The following is a 20,888-nucleotide window of genomic DNA, read 5'->3' on the forward strand; positions in this document are numbered from 1 at the left end:
ACAAAGGAAATCCATCTTTCAAACACAAAAAATACTTGATACTTCAACATTTAAGACAAATTATTTTTACACAGCTCACAACCAATCAACAAATTGCTGTGCTATATTGCTACAACTGATCTTTATAATAAAGCTAACATGTCGAGCTTATAGGAGAAATAAGACACTAATACTTTACAATTATAGATCTGATCTTCAAACTGTCTAGCATACTTAAAAACAAACAAACATGCAAAGAATGGTATGGTAACAAAAGCCCTTACAGTACAGTGAGAATGATTCAAATTGTCACTCCAACTACAACCTCTTGGCTGGCACCGAATATAATACTGGTGCCAGTAAGGTGTCAATGTCAAAGCCAAAGCACAATGACTGGAATCAAAACTGCCCACTTAAAAGATAGCTTGTATGAATGGCAAAAATACAACATAACCTAGGAATAGTTATAAAATATATGGCCTTTAATTCATCTGCCTTCTAAATTGTGAAACAGTCAACTATCACTGAGGTGGAGAGGAGTTACATATAAATATTTTGAAAAGAGGGATTGAAAATTGCTTATATACACACCTGCTATGTACTCACAAAAATTAAAAATAAAAATAAAATTGCTTATAAAATTAACTAAAACATACATAGACGATGTCATAAAATGATGTTTACATGAGAAAAAAAAAAATCGCTGAATTTCCCAAAAGGATACTAGTCTTTAAAAACCAAAATTTAAGTTGTGTCAATCATAAAAAGGGTCATAATGTTAAATACAAAAATATCTATTTTTTTTTTAGAAATGCACACTGAAGAATGTCTGATGTCTGCTTTAAAATACTTCACAAAAACAAGAAAGAAGAAATAAATGAAGCACATCTGGCAAAATCTTAGTAATTGTTGAGGATAAGGTTCATTATACTATTCTACTTTTTGTATGCTTCAAAATAATTTTTAAAATGCTCACATCCACATCTGGTCTTTTAAGCAAATCTTCCACTTTAGCAACATCTCCATTGGCAGCAGCCTTAACTAATTCTTCATTGAGGTCACCAGATTCTTGGGTTTCAAATAATTTCTTCAGGAGTTGTGAGAGTCTTTCTGTAAAGCATCAAAGAAAGCTGCTAATATAGGAGGATCTCAAACCTTAACTACCAAGAAACAAATGTTACCCAATATTTCTATAATCTTTTCCTATTTTATTATTTCCATCACTGATGCTATTTTTCTACTATGCTACAGATAACTACCCATGCAAGTTATAATCCCTACTATAAAAAGCTGCATTAAATGCAAGACCTTAAGTATTCCAAGTTTTCTCCAATTCATGTATATCAAATTATAATTTTAGAAAAAGTAGTGCATTATATACTAATAATTCAAGATTTAAAAGTCATCGTAAAAAGTTTATGAATAAACACACTACTATGGGAGTACCACAATGATACAAACATCCTTTCAGGTTTCAAGGACACTACAGTGACTCTCAGAGCTCAATACTACAGACTTTAAAATAATTCAATCAATGATTATGATCAAAAGCAACAATCTGGCCGAGCGTGGGGGCTCACGCCTATAATCCCAGCACTTTGGGAGGCCAAGGCGGGCAGATCACGAGGTCAGGAGATCGAGACCATCCTGGCGAACACTGTGAAACCCCGTCTCTACTAAAAATACAAAAAAAAAAAAAAAAAATTAGCCAGGCATAGTGACAGGGGCCTGTAGTCCCAGCTTCTCGAGAGGCTGAGGCAGGAGAATGGCATGAATCCGGGAGGCGGCGGAGCTTGCAGTGAGCAGATATTGCGCCACTGCACTCCAGCCCGAGTGACATAGCGAGACTCTGTCTCAAAAAAAAAAAAAAGAAAAGCAAAAGCAACAATCTCTGTAATATCTGGGGACATATTTTAGGGACAAACCAATTTTCTTTAGGTTGAAACCGGACATTTAAGTGCTAATAACTTGCAATAAGTGCCAATTGATTGGTTTTGACAAAAACAACGATGAACCAGGGATGAATATACCTAAACCCTTTCATAAGGTATTTTTTTCTAAACCGTATCAATCAATACAGAAGCTACAAAGCTCTACTCCTGAATTCTTGGGGTACTCATTATGAAGCAGAGAAATCACAAAATAGGGCAAGGGACAAATGACAAAGTGGGCCAAGTCCACATAATTTGAGACTAGGCTATTAACTGTCCTTCACTCTTCTACTTTGTATGTAGTCAACCTACCATAATGTCATTTAACCTCAAGGTAAAAATAAACACCAGATTTAAATGTTAAGCATACTAGCAAACGACAGCAGGAAAGAATAAACAAAAAGGCAGAGGAAGCAGAAAGCAGAACAAAAATAAAATTGGAAGTTACTTTATGTTTTCCTTTTGTTTCTTACTATTTATAGTTACAGTTCTATCTCCTTTTCCAGATGATAACATGTACATACAGTAACTTGTAATATGTTGTAAAATGAACTGTGTCTGTGTATACAAAGCTGGAGCACAGGAAAGAAAGACTATGTGAATGAGTCTACTCAAGCATCCAGCAATTCACATTTTAACATAGTTTTCTACTCATGGTAGCATGTATAATAACTGATTAAATGGTAAGAGAAAAAATAACTGATATGTAAAAATATACAAGAAGAAAGCCATCTGCTACCAATAATGCTGGAAACACAGAAAAAATGAAGCAGTCTAAGAAAGTGATGGTTCTTTGGCAGAAAACAAAAGTTCTGACTAAAGAGTAGAATCTTGAATTTTAGGAATCTCAAATTTGATGTGGAAAATCCCCTAATATATCCAAGAAAAAGCACACATTTTAGGGAACTTCTCCAGGGAGTACTTCAGCCAGAATAAAGGTTGTTCAACACACTAAAAAAAAATAGTAATTTTTAGTGAAAGTTTAAAGGTGATCAATATTAAAATAAGGCTGTGTAATCTGGGACAAAGCTAAGCACACGTACAACATTATCTGTACATGAGAACTGGGGAATTAGCAAAGGTTTTAATGTAAACCATATTACTTTTAAAGAAACACAATATAAAACATACCACCAGATGCATTGCTAATGGCTGATCCTGCAGATGCCACCTTGGAAACTGCTGCTGGATTGTATGTCCAAGATGTTCCACAAACTTCCACCTTTAAATCGCTGTCTGAATAAATCTGTTGTACTCGGCCAACTTTACCTAAAGTCTTGGGGAAAAGAATAGATTCATATTTCCAAGTCTAAAGTACGTATCACAAAATCAATCACTAGTTTTTATATGCTTAAAGTAATAATTTTACTTATTACTAATGAAAAAACTTTCAAAGGATAACCATACTGAAATGGGTTATTTGAATAAGTACAAGTGTTAAAAAATATCCTTTTTTTTTTTTTTTTTTTTTTCCCGAGACAGAGTCTCGCTCTGTCCCCCAGGCTGGAGTGCAGTGGTGTGATCTCGGCTCACTGCAAGCTCCACCTCCCGGGTTCACGCCATTCTCCTGCCTCAGCCTCCTGAGTAGCTGGGACTACAGGCGCCCGCCACCTCGCCCGGCTAATTTTTTGTATTTTTAGTAGAGACGGGGTTTCACCGTGGTCTCGATCTCCTGACTTTGTGATCCACCCGCCTTGGCCTCCCAAAGTGCTGGGATTACAGGCGTGAGCCACCGTGCCCAGCCAAAAAATATCTTTTAATAATAATAAAACTACTTCTACAAGAATATGAGACAAATCATGATGAAGTCTATCCTATCCATATGAGTTTATAAAAATTTATTTTGATATTCAATCCTTCCTTTTTAAACCCATAAGGTACATTTTGAGAACTTGCAACTCCAGTAGTCTAAAATCTATCATCAATAAAGCCTAAAAAAATCAGATTTCTAAAAACAAAAAACTAATTTGGACAAGAAGGGCTCAAGCTACATCTATGTTTAAACCCTTTCTGGAATCATCTGATTTCTGCCAGTTCCTTCCCTTCCTCATATTCCTAAATCTGTGCATTTTCCCAAAATTTTATTCCATAGGTTTTTACTCTTCTTCATTGAAAATTCAACCCACTTTGACAACTATCACTTTTTTTTTTTTTTGAAAACACAAAATTACCCCTCACCCCCACATACACACAGTAATTCTAATTTTTTAACTGCCTATTAGACATTTTCACTTGGAATTTTCCATTATCATCTCAAACTCTATGAGGCTACATTCTTTTGTTTTTTTCTCAACTTTTTATTATGGAAAACTTCCAAGAGATACAAAAGTGGAAAATAGCATACTGAATCCTCATGTACCCATCAACCATTTGTAACAATTATCAGCTCATGGCTAATCTTGTTTCCTTTATTCCCTACCCATGCTGCCCTCCAGTATTATTTCAGTGTGTACCTCCAAACAGTAAGAACTCTTTTTTTAATAACATATTTTACAATGCTATTTATTATTAACTCAAAGTTACAATAGTTATATATCACAAAATTTCAGTGTTCAAACTTCCAATTACCTCATAAATTACCAGTTTTTTTTAGTTTGTTTAAATCAAGACCCACATAAAGTCCATACGTACATTTTTTTCTTTGCAAATTATTTGCTGAAAAACAGTTCTTTGTCTTACAAAGTTTCTTACCATTTGAATTTTACTAATTGGTGTAGTTTAGTAACTCGTTGACTCTCTGTACATAGTCAGCAAGAACCCCTTCAAGTTGGCTGCTAATGGCCCTAAGAAACCAGTGACAGCTTCCTTGTTACCCGGTATGAGGCTCATTTTGTTCACCTCTTGTCAAAGAGCTAGAATTAGCCATTTCTCCAAAAATCCTTGGCTGCTTACTAAGAGAAAGGCTGCTTGCAAACCATAACCTGGGCACTAAGTTTAGTTATTACTAAAATGGTCACTGTGGAGGCATTTTCATGAATACAGCTAGGAAATAGGAGTTTTTGTTTGGGGCATTTTTTGCTTGTTTGTTTTAATTTTACTTTAAGTTCAGGTTTGTTACGTAGCTATACATGTGCCATGGTGGTTTGCTGCACCTATCAACCCATCATCTAGGTTTTAGGCCTCGCATTGCATTATATTAGGTATTTGTCCTAATGCTCTCCCTCCCCTTGCCCCTCACCCCCTGACAGGCCCCAGTATGTGTTGTTCCCCTCCCTGTGTCCATGTGTTCTTATTGTTCAACTCCCACTTATGAGTCAGAACATGCGGTGTTTGGTTTTCTTTTCTGTATTTGTTTGCTAAGGATGATGGCTTCCAGCTTCTTCCATGTTCCTGCAAAGGACATGATCTCATTCTTTTTTTTATGGCTGGCAGAAAAATTTTGCAATCTACCCATCTGACAAAGGTCTAATATCCAGAATCTACAAGGAACTTAAACAAATTTACAAGAAAAAAACAAACGACTCCATCAAAAAGTGGGCAAAGGATATGAACATACACTTCTCAAAAGAAGACATTTGTTTTTAAAGAAGCATAAATCATGAATTCAAACACTCTTTTCATTCAAATTCAAGACTACAGGGTCTTTACTTTACCTCCTCTATATTATATCTGTATCTCCTTTTACAACTCTGATAATTCTGATTCTCAAAGTCAAAGGAGTAACAGAATTATCACACAAGTACTCATCTGTTTTTTGGTACATCTAACAATCTCGGAATAACAATATCAACGCTACTACATGCAATAAGATTTCTGAAAAGTGTTAAACATTTCATTTCTATGCAGTTCTTTAGGGTCTATTCTTCCTATGAAGATATAAAGAAAAATTAACCGTGTTTAAAAAATTACTTGGAATTTTCTCTCTACATGGTTATGCTAACAGAAACACATTTAGTTTCATTTGCTTCATTTTATTTTCCACTTTTAGGAATTTTGTTTTTAAATTTAATTTTGTTTTACAATTGTACTAAATATGTATGTGACTTCAAATCAAATCTATAAAACAAGACATATTCAAAGAGGTCTCCCTTCCTTCTTTGCCTCTTATATCCTATTCCCTTTTTATATAGGTGACACTTAGTTTTAACTTCATAGTTTATCATTGCACTATCTGCTTTAATACAGTTTGCATTGTCCTAATAGTTATTTTATATATATATAATATATATATATCGACTTGGTTCCCTAGTATGTGCAATACTGAAATTAGTCATTCATGTGTCCTTACCCTACCCTTTCTCTTTTCTAATATTTTGATCTAAAATAATATTTAGTCCCAGTTAATACAACTAAAAGGCAAACAGCATATTAAATTTTTCACGTGCTCAATTTCCACCCCGTTTTTTACAACTATACTTTACATTGTTAGAACACATAATCATTATATATTCTACCCTTTCCTTTACAACATTCATTTAATCTTAGTTCAACAAATCAATACATATTCCATGATCACTAGTCCTTCACTTATGTCTCTCCAGTTGTTTTGGTTGTCTGAAACTCATTCTCTAGCAAATTACTTAGAAAGGATTCATGGGAACAAGAATTCTCACATATTCATAGCACAGTTATACTTGAAAGTCAGTTTGGTTACATATAAAATCTTCAGCTTATATTCTTTCCTTGAGTATCTCAAATGCTATCTCACTGTTTTCTGGCATAAAACACTGAGACGAGATTTTTTTCTTAACAGCAAAATAATTTTCTTTCCTTTAGGACCAATAACCTGCCTGGTCTTTTTTCCTGGATACTTTCTCTCTTCTTGAAGATTCAGTTATTTTACCAGAATATAGCCCAGTGTTTGTTGTTCTGGGTCAGTTTTCCCAGGTATGCAATGTGCCCCTTCAACGTTTAGTTTCAAATTGTTTTCTTAATTCCAGGAAAATTTTTCTAAAATTACAAATTTTCATATTTGTTTCATTTATTTGGGTTTTGTTTCTCCTTTCTACAAGTATACCTTATATATATATATATATGTGTGTGTGTGTGTGTATGTGTGTGTGTATATATATATGCTATTTCATGTTTGTTGCTTTCTCTGAAATACCTTTTGCCTTTTTTATTTTTAAAATTTTCCTGCTTTTTCACCTTCTATTTCTCTTAGGCATTATCTGTTGCATTTATTTGCTCTGCTCTGTGTTCCTTCCAGCTTAGTCTTCACTTATGACTTTTTTACTTCTTTTTAATTATTTCCTAAGTTACATCACCTCATTTCTGATTTCCTTCTCTTACATTTTTTTCATTTTCTTAATTTCTTTTAGCTCATTTTTTATTTTTTGCATTTTTTTTAAGAGTCAGTCTCACATTAGCCCAGGCTAAAGTGCAGTGGCTATTCACAGGCATGATCCCACTACTGATCAGGGACTAGGCAGGATGGGAGGGGATGAGATGGGGCAGGAGTTGGGGCTGGATAGGAAGAGAAGGAGGTGCTGGCCAGGAGAAGAGACTGAACAATTACAGTAGAGTGGGGGTGACAGGATACTAAAAGGGATGTGAGATGAAGTACATGGGACAGGATGGAGGCACTGAATGGGACTGGAATGGAGGGACAGACAGGACAGGAGCTGAGAGGCTGGATGAGACAGGAGATGGGAGTAGGCAAGGTGGAGAACTATAGAGGAGGACACAGCAAGGAGGAGGAGGAAGGGAAACAGAACAAGGCAGCATAAGGGATAGCAGAGTGACACAGTAATACCAAAGGTGGGAACAGAAGGACACAAGCAAGGGATACAGACAGGGAAAGGGAAGGATGGTTGAAGAGAGGGCAGAACAAGCCAATTTGTTTCTTGCTGCTGAACATTTGATGAAAAAATGACTAAATAAAAAAACTGTAGCTCTTTGGAAACAAATTCACTCTATGAAAGCACACACGTTTTGAGCTGCTCTTTCATGCTCAAGTTTTAGAGGCAGGCTCCCAAATCAGGAAAGCTGCACTGGTCCAGCACTGCTAGAGACCAGATGGGCACAGACCTATATCATTCTGGGGTTAAGTATCAGGAAAACCACTGCTGACCTGCACCACATAACATTCTCCAATAACTACTCTAACAAAAAATATTAAATATTAACTGTAACCTTTTCTGGACCTTCCCAGGCTAATTTAACTGGGATAAATTAGAAAACTAAAAGCACGAGTATGTCTAGGTGCACATGGAGAATACAACTCTAGGAAGTTTTATGCCAATTTAATTTCTACATTAATTTACTTTTAAAAACGACATAAGTATATTGTAATTTCTAGCCCAGAATTATTGTATACATACTTACCGGAAGCATCGCTTCAGCCCATTCTCCATGTCCTCTTTGTAGAAGTTTAATTCGTTCCAGGTCGTAACAAACTTGTACAAGATCACCCACTTGAAACTGCGAGGTGCCTCCTTCCGCACCTTGAGCAGCTTCTCCACTTCGGACAATGTTCGCTTTAGTGAGAACAGCAGGATTGAAGGTCCACCTACAAGAGCAAAGCTAAACCTCAAAATGGATAGGTTTGCTTAATTTTAATACAAAATTCATAAACACTGAAGATCAAAAGAGTAAGACAATCCTTTGCAATTATATCCTGAATGACTTGTGTTTCCTTTATTTTTATATATATACATATACATATATATTTGTTTTGTTTTGTTTTGTTTTGTTTTGTTTTTTGAGACAGAGTCTTGCCCTGTCACCCAGACTAGAGTGCAGGGGCGCAATCTCGGCTCATTGCAACCTCCGCCTCCCAGGTTCAAGTGATTCTCCTGCCTCAGCCTCCCAAGTAGCTGGGATTACAGGCGCCTGCCACCGCGCCCAGCTAATTTTTGTATTTTTAGTAGAGACTGGATTTCACCATGTTAGCCCAGCTGGTCTCGAACTCCTGAGCTCAAGTGATCTGCCTGCCTCAGCCTCCCAAAGTGCTGGGATTATGGGCATGAACCACCGCCCCAGCACCTCCTTTTTATAATTTTAATATACAAATTTGGAAAAAGAGTCATCCATAATCTTACCACCTTAATACAAGTGTAAATATTTTGGTATACTTTTGTCTATTCTCCCCTGCATGTTTTTTAAAATTGTTATAAAAGTAATACATAATTACTGTTAAAAATTCAAAATTTCAGAAACACGTAAAGTAAAAGTTCTATTTCACACAAACACCCTGGATCACCATTCCCATCCCACTAGAAACCACTATTAATATTCTACTCTGTGTCCTTATAGACATTCTATCAATATGCTGAATGACATTCATAACATAGTTGTTTTCCATAAATGGGAATATTATATACATACATATGTATACATAGACATAAAGATACATACATACATATATTTTGTGACTTTTTTTCAGAGAATACATCTGGGAAGGTTTATTTTTTAGTGTCACAGATACAGACCTATCTTAAATAGGTCTAAGAATACAGACCTAAATTGAATAGACCTTAATTCAATTTAACTGCTACAGAGTATTCTATCACTTGGATACATACTAATGTACTTAACTACTGTCCTACTGACTATCATTTAAAGTGCTTCCAAACTGTCTCCTATATGTACAGTACTGTAAAGACCATCCCTGTGTATACATCTTTGTGCACATGAGGTCAGTATTTCAGTAGAGATTCTTTTTTTTTTTTTTTTTTTTTTCATTTTATTTATTTATTCATTTTATTATACTTTAAGTTCTAGGGTACATGTGCATGACGTTTATATCATGTATAACTCCCCAATGCAATCCCTCCCTCCTCCCCCCTCCCCATGATAGGCCCCAGTGTGTGATGTTCCCCTTCCCGAGTCCAAGTGATCTCATTGTTCAGTTCCCACCTATGAGTGAGAACATGCGGTGTTTGGTTTTCTGTTCTTGTGATAGTTTGCTAACAATGATGGTTTCCAGCTGCATCCATGTCCCTACAAAGGACGCAAACTCATCCTTTTTGATGGCTGCATAGTATTCCATGGTGTATATGTGCCACATTTTCTTAATCCAGTCTGTCACAGATGGACATTTGGGTTGATTCCAAGTCTTTGCTATTGTGAATAGTGCCGCAATAAACATACGTGTGCATGTGTCTTTGTAGTAGAGTAATTTATAATCCTTTGGGTATATACCCAGTAGTGGGATGGCTGGGTCATATGGTACATCTAGTTCTAGATCCTTGAGGAATCGCCATACTGTTTTCCATAATGGTTGAACTAGTTTACAATCCCACCAACAGTGTAAAAGTGTTCCTATTTCTCCACATCCTCTCCAACACCTGTTGTTTCCTGACTTCTTAATGATTGCCATTCTAACTGGTGTGAGATGGTATCTCATTGTGGTTTTGATTTGCATTTCTCTGATGGCGAGTGATGACGAGCATTTTTTCATGTGTCTGTTGGCTGTATGGATGTCTTCTTTTGAGAAATGTCTGTTCATATCCTTTCCCCACTTTTTGATGGGGTTGTTTGTTTTTTTCTTGTATATTTGTTTGAGTTCTTTGTAGATTCTGGATATTAGCCCTTTGTCAGATGAGTAGATTGCAAAAATTTTCTCCCATTCTGTAGGTTGCCTGTTCACTCTGATGGTAGTTTCTTTTGCTGTGCAAAAGCTCTTTAGTTTAATTAGATCCCATGTGTCAATTTTTGCTTTTGCTGCCGTTGCTTTTGGTGTTTTAGACATGAAGTCCTTGCCCATGCCTATGTCCTGAATGGTACTACCTAGATTTTCTTCTAGGGTTTTTATGGTATTAGGTCTAACATTTAAGTCTCTAATCCATCTTGAATTAATTTTCGTATAAGGGGTAAGGAAAGGATCCAGTTTCAGCTTTCTACTAGATTCTTAAAAGAACTGTCTGATCAAAGTATACATTTCTTTACAATTCCAGTAGAACCAAACTGCTCTACAAGGAGTGTATCATTTCCCCACACCACTGCCAACTTAATGGATAAACCTAGTATCTAGTTTTAATTTTCCATGCATGGATATTTACCATAATTGTAATCATTGTATCAAACTAATTTGGATGCTGATGTCTTCATACAGGCGTTTTCCATGCTGCTATCATCTTCAAAATAATCATTTTAATGACTACTTAATATTCCATCAAATAGATATACCACAACTGATAACAGAACACCTCCCCTAATTCCACACTGCATTCCAAGAGTAAAGGTTCCCTTGTCAAATAAGTTTCTACAATATTGGCATATTATATCCTCTTCTTAGTCCAAATGGTTATCAGCATATAAAAGACTGAGTGGTCACACCATATAAAAACCTGTTTACTAACTTTCTGTAACCACATAAGTAAACTTTGTTTGCTTTATTTTTTCTTTTTTTGATACAGAGTCTCACTCTGTTACCCAGGTTCAAGCAATTCTCCTGCCTCAGTCTCCCGAGTAGCTGGGATTACAGGCACGCACCACAACACCCAGCTAATTTTTGTATTTTTAGTAGAGGCGGGGTTTTGCTATGTTGGTCAGCCTGTTCTTGAACTCCTGACCTCGGGTGATCCACCCGCCTCGGTCTCCCAAAGTGCTGGGATTACAGGCGTGAGCCACGGCACCCGGCCAAGTAAACTGTTCTTTCTAAAGCAACCACAAAGAGAAAAAAGTGCCTCTGATCAGTTAAAAATAAAAATCATATACACGAAGTTTTCTCTTAGCCATATCAACAACAGTGCCTTTTATCTCACTCTCAATTACCCAGAATTTGCTAGACTTACTATCCTGCCCAAACAGAGCAGCCATCAAACAAGTGCTCCCTCTGCTGAGTGCTTTTCCCAGTGAAATCCAGTCTATCTTTTAAGCTTACTCCAAGTGTTAATTATCCCTCTGCAGTTTTCTCTAATTTGCCCAGTAATGACCACTCTTCTCTTGCACTCTCAAAAAATTCTGAATACTTACCAACCATATTATTTTTAACATGTTATCACAGTTATTTCCCATTCTATCTATCCAAGCTAAAAAGGAAACCCCTTCAAAGCAGAAGGTGGGCCGGGCGCGGTGGCTCAAGCCTGTAATCCCAGCACTTTGGGAGGCCGAGACGGGTGGATCACGAGGTCAGGAGATCGAGACCATCCTGGCTAACACGGTGAAACCCCATCTCTACTAAAAAATACCAAAAACTAGCCGGGCGAGGTGGCGGGCGCCTGTAGTCCCAGCTACTCGGGAGGCTGAGGCAGGAGAATGGCGTGAGAGGCGGAGCTTGCAGTGAGCTGAGATCCGGCCACTGCACTCCAGTCGGGGTGACAGAGCGAGACTCCGTCTCAAAAAAAAAAAAAAAAAAAAAAAAAGCAGAAGGTGATATCTCGTCTTTGTGATCCTAGTACTAATTACACGGCCTAATACAGAATAAGTACTTAGTAAGTTCTGTTGGATAAAGAACAAAAAGATCTTCTAGAACTCAAGTATCATATTACTGTTAGCATTCTACTGCCCAAGAAAAATTTCGAACAAGAAAGAATTCTGCAAATACTCCTTCTAATTAGTGCTAACCTAACATTCCCAAAGAGAATATTTAACACAAAATGTGTTAGTACATGCTAATCAGAACTTAAGTCATATCCTTAAGATTTTTTCCTTTTTATTTATTGACTGATATGCAATACTTGTACCTTTTTTTAACTTCTTTTATTAATGATAGCTTTATTAAGATGTATTTCATGCACCATAAAATTTACCCACTTAAAAGTATGTAATTCAGTAGTTTTTAGTATATTCATGGAGTCATATAACCATAACCACTATCTAATTTCATTTTTATTATGTCATAAAGATACCCCATAACTATTAGCAGTTACTCCATATTCACCCCTTTCCCCAGGCCCTAAATAACCAGTAATATACTTTCTTGTTTCTATGGATTTGCTTATTCTGGATATTTTATATGAATAAAATCACACAACGTGATCTTTTGTGACTGGCTTCTTTCACTTAGCATAATTCAAGATTCATCTATGTTGCAGTATGTGTCAGTACTCGATTCCTTTGTGGTATGTATGAATATATCACATTTTGTTTATCCATTTACCAGCTGATAGGCATTTGGGTTGTTTCTACTTTCCGGCGCTTAAGAATAATGCTTCCACAATATTCATATACAGTTTTTTCTATAGACATACATTATTAAATTCTTTTGGGTACACACCTAAGAGCGGAACTGCTGGGTCTATGATAACTCTACGTTTAACATTTTGAGAAACTACCAAACTGTTTACTAAAGCAACCCAATTGTTTTACAGCAATACATGATGGGTCTAATTGCTTTACATCTTCAACAAAACTTTTTTTTTTTATTCAAGCCATCTTAGTGTGTGAAGTGGTATGCCACTGTGGTTTTGCTTTGTAGTTCCCTAATAGTAATATCAAGCATCTTTTCATGAATGTTATGAACAGAACCACATCCCCTTAGAATTCATATGCTGAATCCCTAACCCCCAATGTAACTGTATTTACAGATAAGACCTTTACAGAAGTAATTAAGATTAAATTGGGTATTATAGGTGAGTCTCAAATACAATAGGGCTGGTACGCTTATAAAAGGAAGAGACATCAAAGATTTGCCTCTCCAACTGCACACAGGAAGAAAGGCCATAATGAGGAGAGAAGGTGGCCATCTATAGACCAGGAAGAAAAGCCTCAACAGAAACCAACACAGTCGGCACCTTGATCTTGAACTTCTAGCACCCAAAAGTGTGAGAAAATACTTTTTTTTCTTTTTTGACACAGGGTCTCACTCTGTCACCCATGGTGGACTGCAGTGGCGCAATCATGGCAAACTCCAGCCTTGACCTCCCTGGGCTCAAGCAATTTGCCCACCTCATCCTCCTAAGTAGCTGGGATGACAAGCACATGCCATCACAGCCGGCTAATTTTTTCTTTTTACGTATTTTTTGTAAAGACGGAGTTTCGTTATGTTACCCAAGCTGAGAAAATAAATTTCTATTGTTTAAAGCAATCTAGTCTGTGGTATTTTATTATGGCAACCCTAGCCAAATAATATAATGGCATTATTAATCATCTCTATAGCGTATTTTCTTTGGGAAACTGTCTATTCAAATCCTTTGCCCATTTTTCTATTAAGTTTTAACTGTTGAACTTTAAGAGTTCTTTATATATTCTACATAGAAGTCCATTATTAACCCATATAATTTGCAAACTTTCTGTCTCATTCCATGGGTTGCCCACTTTCTTGATAGTCTCCTTTAAAACACAAAAGTTTTTAATTTTGATGAAGTCCTATTTCTCCACTTTCTCTTTGGTTGCTTCTAATTTTGGGGTCATATCTAGTAAACCACTGTCTAATCCAAGGTCACAAAGATTTATGGCTATGATTTATTCTAAGAGTTTTCTAGTTTTACCTTTTACCTTCAGGTCTATGTTCAATTTTGATATAATATTGGTGTATGGTGTATAGTAGGGGTTCAACTTGTTTGTTGATATCCAATTATCCCAATACCATTTGTTGAAAAGACCATTCATCTCTCACTGAAGCATCTTGAACTCTTGTCAAAAACCAACTAACCAGCCAAGTGCAATGGCACATGCTTGTAGTCCCAGCTACTCAGGAGGCTGAGGCAGGAGGATCTCTTGAGCCCAGGTGTTCCATGCTATAGTGCGCCATGATTGTGCCTATGAACACCCCACTGAACTCCATCCAGCCTGAGCAATCTAGCAAAACTCCACCTCTTAAAAAAAAAATAAATAAATAAATAAATAGACAGACCTAAATGCAAGGGGCTTATTTCTGGACTCTCAATTATATTTCATTAATCATATGTCTAACATTACATCACTAATATACTATCTTTATAACTGTAGCTTTGTGGTTAAGTTTTGAAACCAGGAATTGTGAGATCTCCAACTGTTCTTCCTTTTCAAGACTATTTTGATAACTGTGGGTCCCTTGAATTTCCATATGAATTTTAGTATCAGTGTGTCAATTTCTGCAAAAGAAGTACCAGGATTTTGACAGGGATTACACTTAATCGGAAGATTAGTTTGGAAATACTGCCATCTATTGCGGGTTGAATTATGCTCCCTTCCAAAATATGCTGAAGTCCTAATCCAGGTATCTATTAACGTTACCTTATTTGTAAATAAGGACTTTACACATGTAATCAAGTTAAAATGAGGTCATACTGGATTAGAGTAGGCCCTAAATTCAATGCTTAGTGTCCTTATAAGAGAGTCATGCACAGATACCCACCAAGAAACACAGACTCACAGGGAAGAAGGTCATGTGAAGAGAGTGGCAGAGAATATAGAGTGATGCATCTACAAGCCAAGGAACAAAGATTGCTGGGAACCACCAGAAGCTGGGAGAAAGGCATACAGCAGATTCTCCCTGAAAGTCTCCAGAACAAACCAATCTTGCCAACACCCATAATGTGGACTTCTAGCCTCTGAAACTGTGAAAGAATAAATCTCTGTTAAGCCACCCAGTTTATGGTAATTTGTTATAGCAGCCCTAGGAAACTAATATACCATCTAAACAATATTAAACCTGATCTAAGAACATGGAATGTTTTGTCATTTATTTAGGTCTTCTTTAATTTCTTTCAACAATGTTCAGTAGTTTTCACTGTACAAGTCTCGCATCTCCTTGGTTAAATTTATTCTTAAGTATTTTATTCTTTTTGATGCCATTATAAATGAAATTGTTTTAATTTCATTTTCATACTGTTCACTGTTAGTGTACAGAAATACAACTGATGTTCCTGTACCAATCTTGGTTCCTGCAATCTTGCTGAACTCATTTATTAGCTACAATGGCTTTTGTGGATTCTTTGGGTTTTTCTATACATGATATCAGGTCATCTGTAAACAGAGTTAGTTTTACATCTTCTTTTTCTTTTACTTCTTCCTTTTATTTCTTTTTCCTACCTAGTTGCTATGACTAGAACCTCTGGTACAATGCTGAACAGAAGTAGTAAAGTGGACACTCTTGTCTTGTTTCTGATATTAGGGGGTAAGTATTCAGTCTTTCATCATTAAAGATGATGTTAGCTGTGGGTTTTTCATAGATGTCCTTTATCAAGCCAAAGAAGTTCCCTTCTGGTCCCAGTATTTTTAGCATTTTTATCACGAAAGGGTGTTGGATTTTGTCAAGTACTTTTTATGCATCTACTGATATGATCATGTATGTTCGTAAGATTTGAATACAATCAGACCTAATGCTATACCTAGGTAAGCAACTTAATGTTAACTTTCCTTATTCTGTATAACATCCCTTCCCCCAAAGAACTTCAGGGAGTTAGCTTCTTTATGTACATGTCAGTAAGACAATTATTCAATTTATTGATTTTTCTTTAAAATACTATAAACATACTAGAGTGAATTAGATATATTTTGGCCCAAATAAAATTAAAAAGACATCCCTAGCCTCCAAGAAACTTGCAATCTAGAAATCAAATGAATTTTAATAGGTAAAAGTAAACCTAAATAGATGAAGAGTATAAGCATATATAACACTATGGAGAGTAAAAGGAGAGAGGAAGTTCCCAAATCATATAAACTCAGTATTTATAGGATGTAGAGGAATTAATCCAGGTAACGAGGGAGAAAAAGAGGAGTGGGCATTTTACCTAAAGGGAGTAGTATGTTAAAAGGTACAGAAGTGAGGAAATGCACACAATTTTATATTGCTGATAAGGATTAGTGTGTGTGTACATATCTGTGGCAACACCAAAATTGCAAAATAGAAACAATCTGGCTTCACCCTCCCCAATAGAAAACCAAAAATATATCTATATATAGATCTAGCACCAGGATTATCACCAGCAATATCCCAGAACTCAAGTCTGAAGCTGAAATGATCCCTGGGGCCAGAGACATGAAAAGCTCCAAGCAGATAATAAAAGAAACAAATTTCTGAATCTGCAACATCCTCCCCCCCATCTACCAGGCACAAAGCACAGAAAATTCCCCCAGGAATCACAGTTTCTACCCTGGAAAAACTGAGATCAAGGCAGAGAGCCAGCTTTCCCATCATCTTGGGTTCCCTTGCAGGAAAATTATTCCTGCCTCAATCCACAGGAAGCCTTTTGAGTACCTGCAGGAAGAAAAATCCCTAAGGGTAGCTACAGTCAAGAGAAGATACAGGACTAGCACACCTGGCCCTTGAAACTCTGCTCTTTGTCTCAGCCAAAAGAGACATCAAATCAGAGTGGCTGTTCAGCAGCACTATACTGTAGGAGGCACACATTCCATGGGTCTTCTGGCCATAAATCCCTAACCTGACTTCCCACACAGCCAAGGTACCACTTTTGGGATCCTCCCCCACTCCTTTCCGCCCAATTCAGGATGAACAGAGTTCCAAACATTTGTGACACCCAAGGCAAACTTGGGCTTAAGGCACCAGTTAGTTCTGAAAAGGAGGCAGCAATCTAGAATTGAGGGGATTCAACAGGCAATTGCAAAGAACCTGTAAGCAAGCATGCCCTAGAAAGACCAAAACAAGCAGACAGCAAAAACTAGAAAAAAAAAAAATCCTTCAATACGAAGCCATAAAAGGCAGATAAGAAACAAAATAAACAGGAAGCCAATGGACAAAGCAAAGTGCCAATGACCAACCCTAGTAAGGCAGCAACGTGTAAGCTCTCAGTTAAAGAATTCAAAATAGCAGTTCTAAAGAAACTCAGTGAACTCTAAGATAACACAGAAAACCAACTCAGAAATTTATCAGAGAAATTTAATAGAGGTGGAAATACGTTTTCAAAATCAAACAAAAATCCTAGAACTGAGAAATATATTTGTTGAAATGAAAAATGCATCAGAGGCTCTCAACAGCAGAATTAATTAAGCAGTGGAAAAAAATAAAAACAGTGAGACTGGATATGGGCTATTTGAAAATACACAGAAGAGGAAAAAAGAATGAAAAGGAATGGAGAAGGCCTACAGGATACAGAGACTAACCTCAAAAAAGCAAAATTGAGTCAATGGCATTCAAGAGAGAGTTGAGAAAAAACAAGGGGTAAGAAGTTTATTCAAATTATAACAGAAAACTTTCCAAATCTAGAGAAAGATAAAAGCAAAAACTATATAAAAAAAAAAATCAATGTACAGCAAGGCCAGAAATCATCAAACAAATAAAAACCAAATAATAACCAAATAGACTACCCCAAGACATATACTAACCAAACTCTCAAAGGTCAAAGACAAAGAAAGGATCCAAAAATAAGCAACAGAAGAGAAGGAAATAACACATAAAAGAGCATCAGTTCATCTAGCAACAGACTTTTCAACAGAAACCATACAGGACAGGAGAAAGCAAGATGACATATTCAAAATGCTAAAAGAAAAAAACTGGTAATTAAGAATACTGTACCAACCAAAGCTTTCCTTCAAACATGGAGGGGAGATAAAACCTTTCCCAGATGAAAAAAAGCTGAGGAAATTCATCACCATCATTTCTTACAAGAAATGGTAAAGAGAGTTCATCAATCTAAAAGAAAAGGATAGTAATAGCAAAAAGAAAACGTGAAGATATAAAATTCCCTGGTAAAAGTAATTACACAGATTCAGAATACTCTAATACTATAATTATGTGTAATCCCCTCATAACTCTAGTATAAGACTAAAAGACAAATCTATCAAAAAAAAAAAACTATAGCAAGCAGTTAAATGATGGGGAATATCAAAAGATGTAGAAAGAGACAACAAGAAGTCACAATGTGAGGAGTTAAAAAGTGTAGAGTCTTTTAGTTTTCCTCTGTTTGATTTTCTTTGTAATCAAAGTTAAGACGTCAACTGTTTAAAATAACTTGTTATATCTATAATATAGGGTCAAGCCCTATTGGGCCTATGGGTTTTTTTCTTCGTGTGCAGAGATGAGAGAGAAATCCTCATTGGGTGCCAGATATAGGGTGCGGCCCTACTGGGCCTGTGAGTTTTCTTCTTCCTGTGCAGAGACGAGAGATCGTAGAAATAAAGACACAAGACAGAGATAGAAGAAAAGACAGCTAGGCCCGGGGGACCACTACCACCAAGACACAGAGACCGGTAGTTGCCCAAGTGCCTGGCCACGCTGTTATTTACTGTATACAAGGCAAGGGGGCAGGGTAAGGAGTGTGAGTCATCTTCAATGATAGGTAAGGTCACACAAGTCACGTGTCCACCGGACAGGGGGCCCTTCCCTATTTGGTAGCTGAGGCGGAAAGAGAGAGGGGACAGCTTACGTCATTATTTCTTCTATGCACTTTTCGGAGAGATCAACAGCTTTAATACTTCCACTAATTCTGCTACTTCTATCTAGAAGGCAGAACCAGGTGTACAGGGCGAAACATGAAAATGGACCAGGAGTGTGACCGCTGAAGCACAGCATCACAAGGAGACATTTAGGCCTCCGGATGGCTGTAGGCGGGCCTGACTGATGTCTGGCCTTCCACAAGAGGTGGCAGAGCAGTCTTCTCTAACTCCCCTTGCTAAGTAATGGGTGCCTTCCCAGGCACTGGCACTACCGCTAGACCAAGGTCTGCTAAGTAATGGGTGCCTTCCCAGGCACCAGTGTTACCGCTAGACCAAGGAGCCCTCTAGTGGCCCTGTCTGGGCGTAACAGAGGGCTCACACTCTTGTCTTCTGGTCACTTCTCACCATGTCCCTTTAGCTCCTATCTCTGTATGGCCTGATTTTTCCTAGGTTATAACTATAGAACAAAGATTATTATAATATTGGAATAAAGAGTAATGCTACAAACTAATGATTAATAATATTCATATATAATCAAATCTATAATCTATTTCTAGTATAACTATTATAACTATTCTTATTCTATATATTTTCTTTATTATACTGGAATAGCTTGTGCCCTTGGTCTCTTGCCTCGGCACCTGGGTGGCTTGCTACCCACATATAAGATGCTTTTTGTAAGCTTCATGGTAACCAGGAAGAAAAAACATATAGTAGCTATACTAAAAATGAGCAACACAGGGCTGGGCGCGGTGGCTCACGCCTGTAATCCCAGCACTTTGGGAGGCCAAGGAGGGCGGATCACTAGGTTAGGAGATCGAGACCAGCCTGGCTAACATGGTGAAACCCTGACTCTATTAAAAATACAAAAATTAGCTGGGCGTGGTGGCATGCACCTGTAGTCCCAGCTACTTGAGAGGCTGAGGCAGGAGAATTACTTGAACCTGGGAGGGAGAGGTTGCAGTGAGCCAAGATCACACCACTGCACTCCAGCCTGGCAACACAGCAAGACTCCATATCAAAAAAATAAAACAACACAGGGGGGCGTAGTGACTCACACCTGTAATCCCAACATTGTGGGTGGCTGAGGCAGGAGGAATGCCTGAGACAAGGAGTTCAAGACCAGCCTGGACAACATCATAAGACCCCATCTCTATAAAAAAAAATTTTTTAATGACCATGGTGGTGTGCACCTGTAGTTTCAGCTACTTGGAAGGCTAAAGTGGGAGGACTGCTTGAACCCAGGAGTTCAAGGCTTCAGTGAGCTATGATCATGTCACTGCACTCCAGCCTGAATGACAGAGTGAGACCCTGTCTCAAAAACAAAAAGTGACAAAATTTGTTTAAAAAACACATTAAAACATACTACCAAAGAAAATCACCTAACCACAAAGGAAGAGGGCAAGAAAAAAAAAAAAGGAAAAAAAGAGTTACAAAACAACCAAATAACAAATAACAAAAATAGCAGTAGTATGTCTTTACCGATCAAAAACAACAATGAATGTAAATGAACTAATTCTCCAACTAAAAGACATAGAGTGAGGCCAGGCACAGTGGCTCATGCACGTAATCCCAGCACTTTGGGAAGCTGAGGCGGGCGGACCACCTGAGGTCAGGAGTTTGAGACCAGCCTGACCAATATGGTGAAACCCCATCTCTACTAAAAATACAAAAATTAGCCGGGCTTGGTGGAAGGCACCTGTAGTCCCAGCTACTCGGGAGGCTGAGACAGGAGAACTGCATGAACCCGGGAGGCAGAGGTTGCAGTGAGCCAATATCGTGCCACTGCACTCCAGCCTGGGCGACAGAGTAAGACTCCATCTCAAAAAAAAA

General features: G+C 37.3%; 1 protein-coding gene across 2 annotated transcripts in view; it reads right to left on the minus strand.

The window, feature by feature from the left end:
• MIB1 (mindbomb E3 ubiquitin protein ligase 1) overlaps positions 1-20,888 on the minus strand; it is a 141,203-nt gene that overhangs the window by 73,702 nt on the left and 46,613 nt on the right. For both annotated transcript variants that reach the window (XM_033178160.1, XM_033178159.1), the window contains 3 exons: positions 8,178-8,361; positions 3,042-3,186; positions 956-1,089 (listed from right to left, as the gene is read on the minus strand). In XM_033178160.1, the coding sequence (XP_033034051.1) occupies positions 956-1,089; positions 3,042-3,186; positions 8,178-8,361 (463 nt within the window). The remainder of the gene's footprint in view (positions 1-955; positions 1,090-3,041; positions 3,187-8,177; positions 8,362-20,888) is intronic.

The sequence above is a fragment of the Trachypithecus francoisi genome, unplaced genomic scaffold (assembly GCF_009764315.1).
Source record: "Trachypithecus francoisi isolate TF-2019V2 unplaced genomic scaffold, Tfra_2.0 Lachesis_group19, whole genome shotgun sequence".
In the NCBI taxonomy this organism is placed as follows: domain Eukaryota; kingdom Metazoa; phylum Chordata; class Mammalia; order Primates; family Cercopithecidae; genus Trachypithecus; species Trachypithecus francoisi.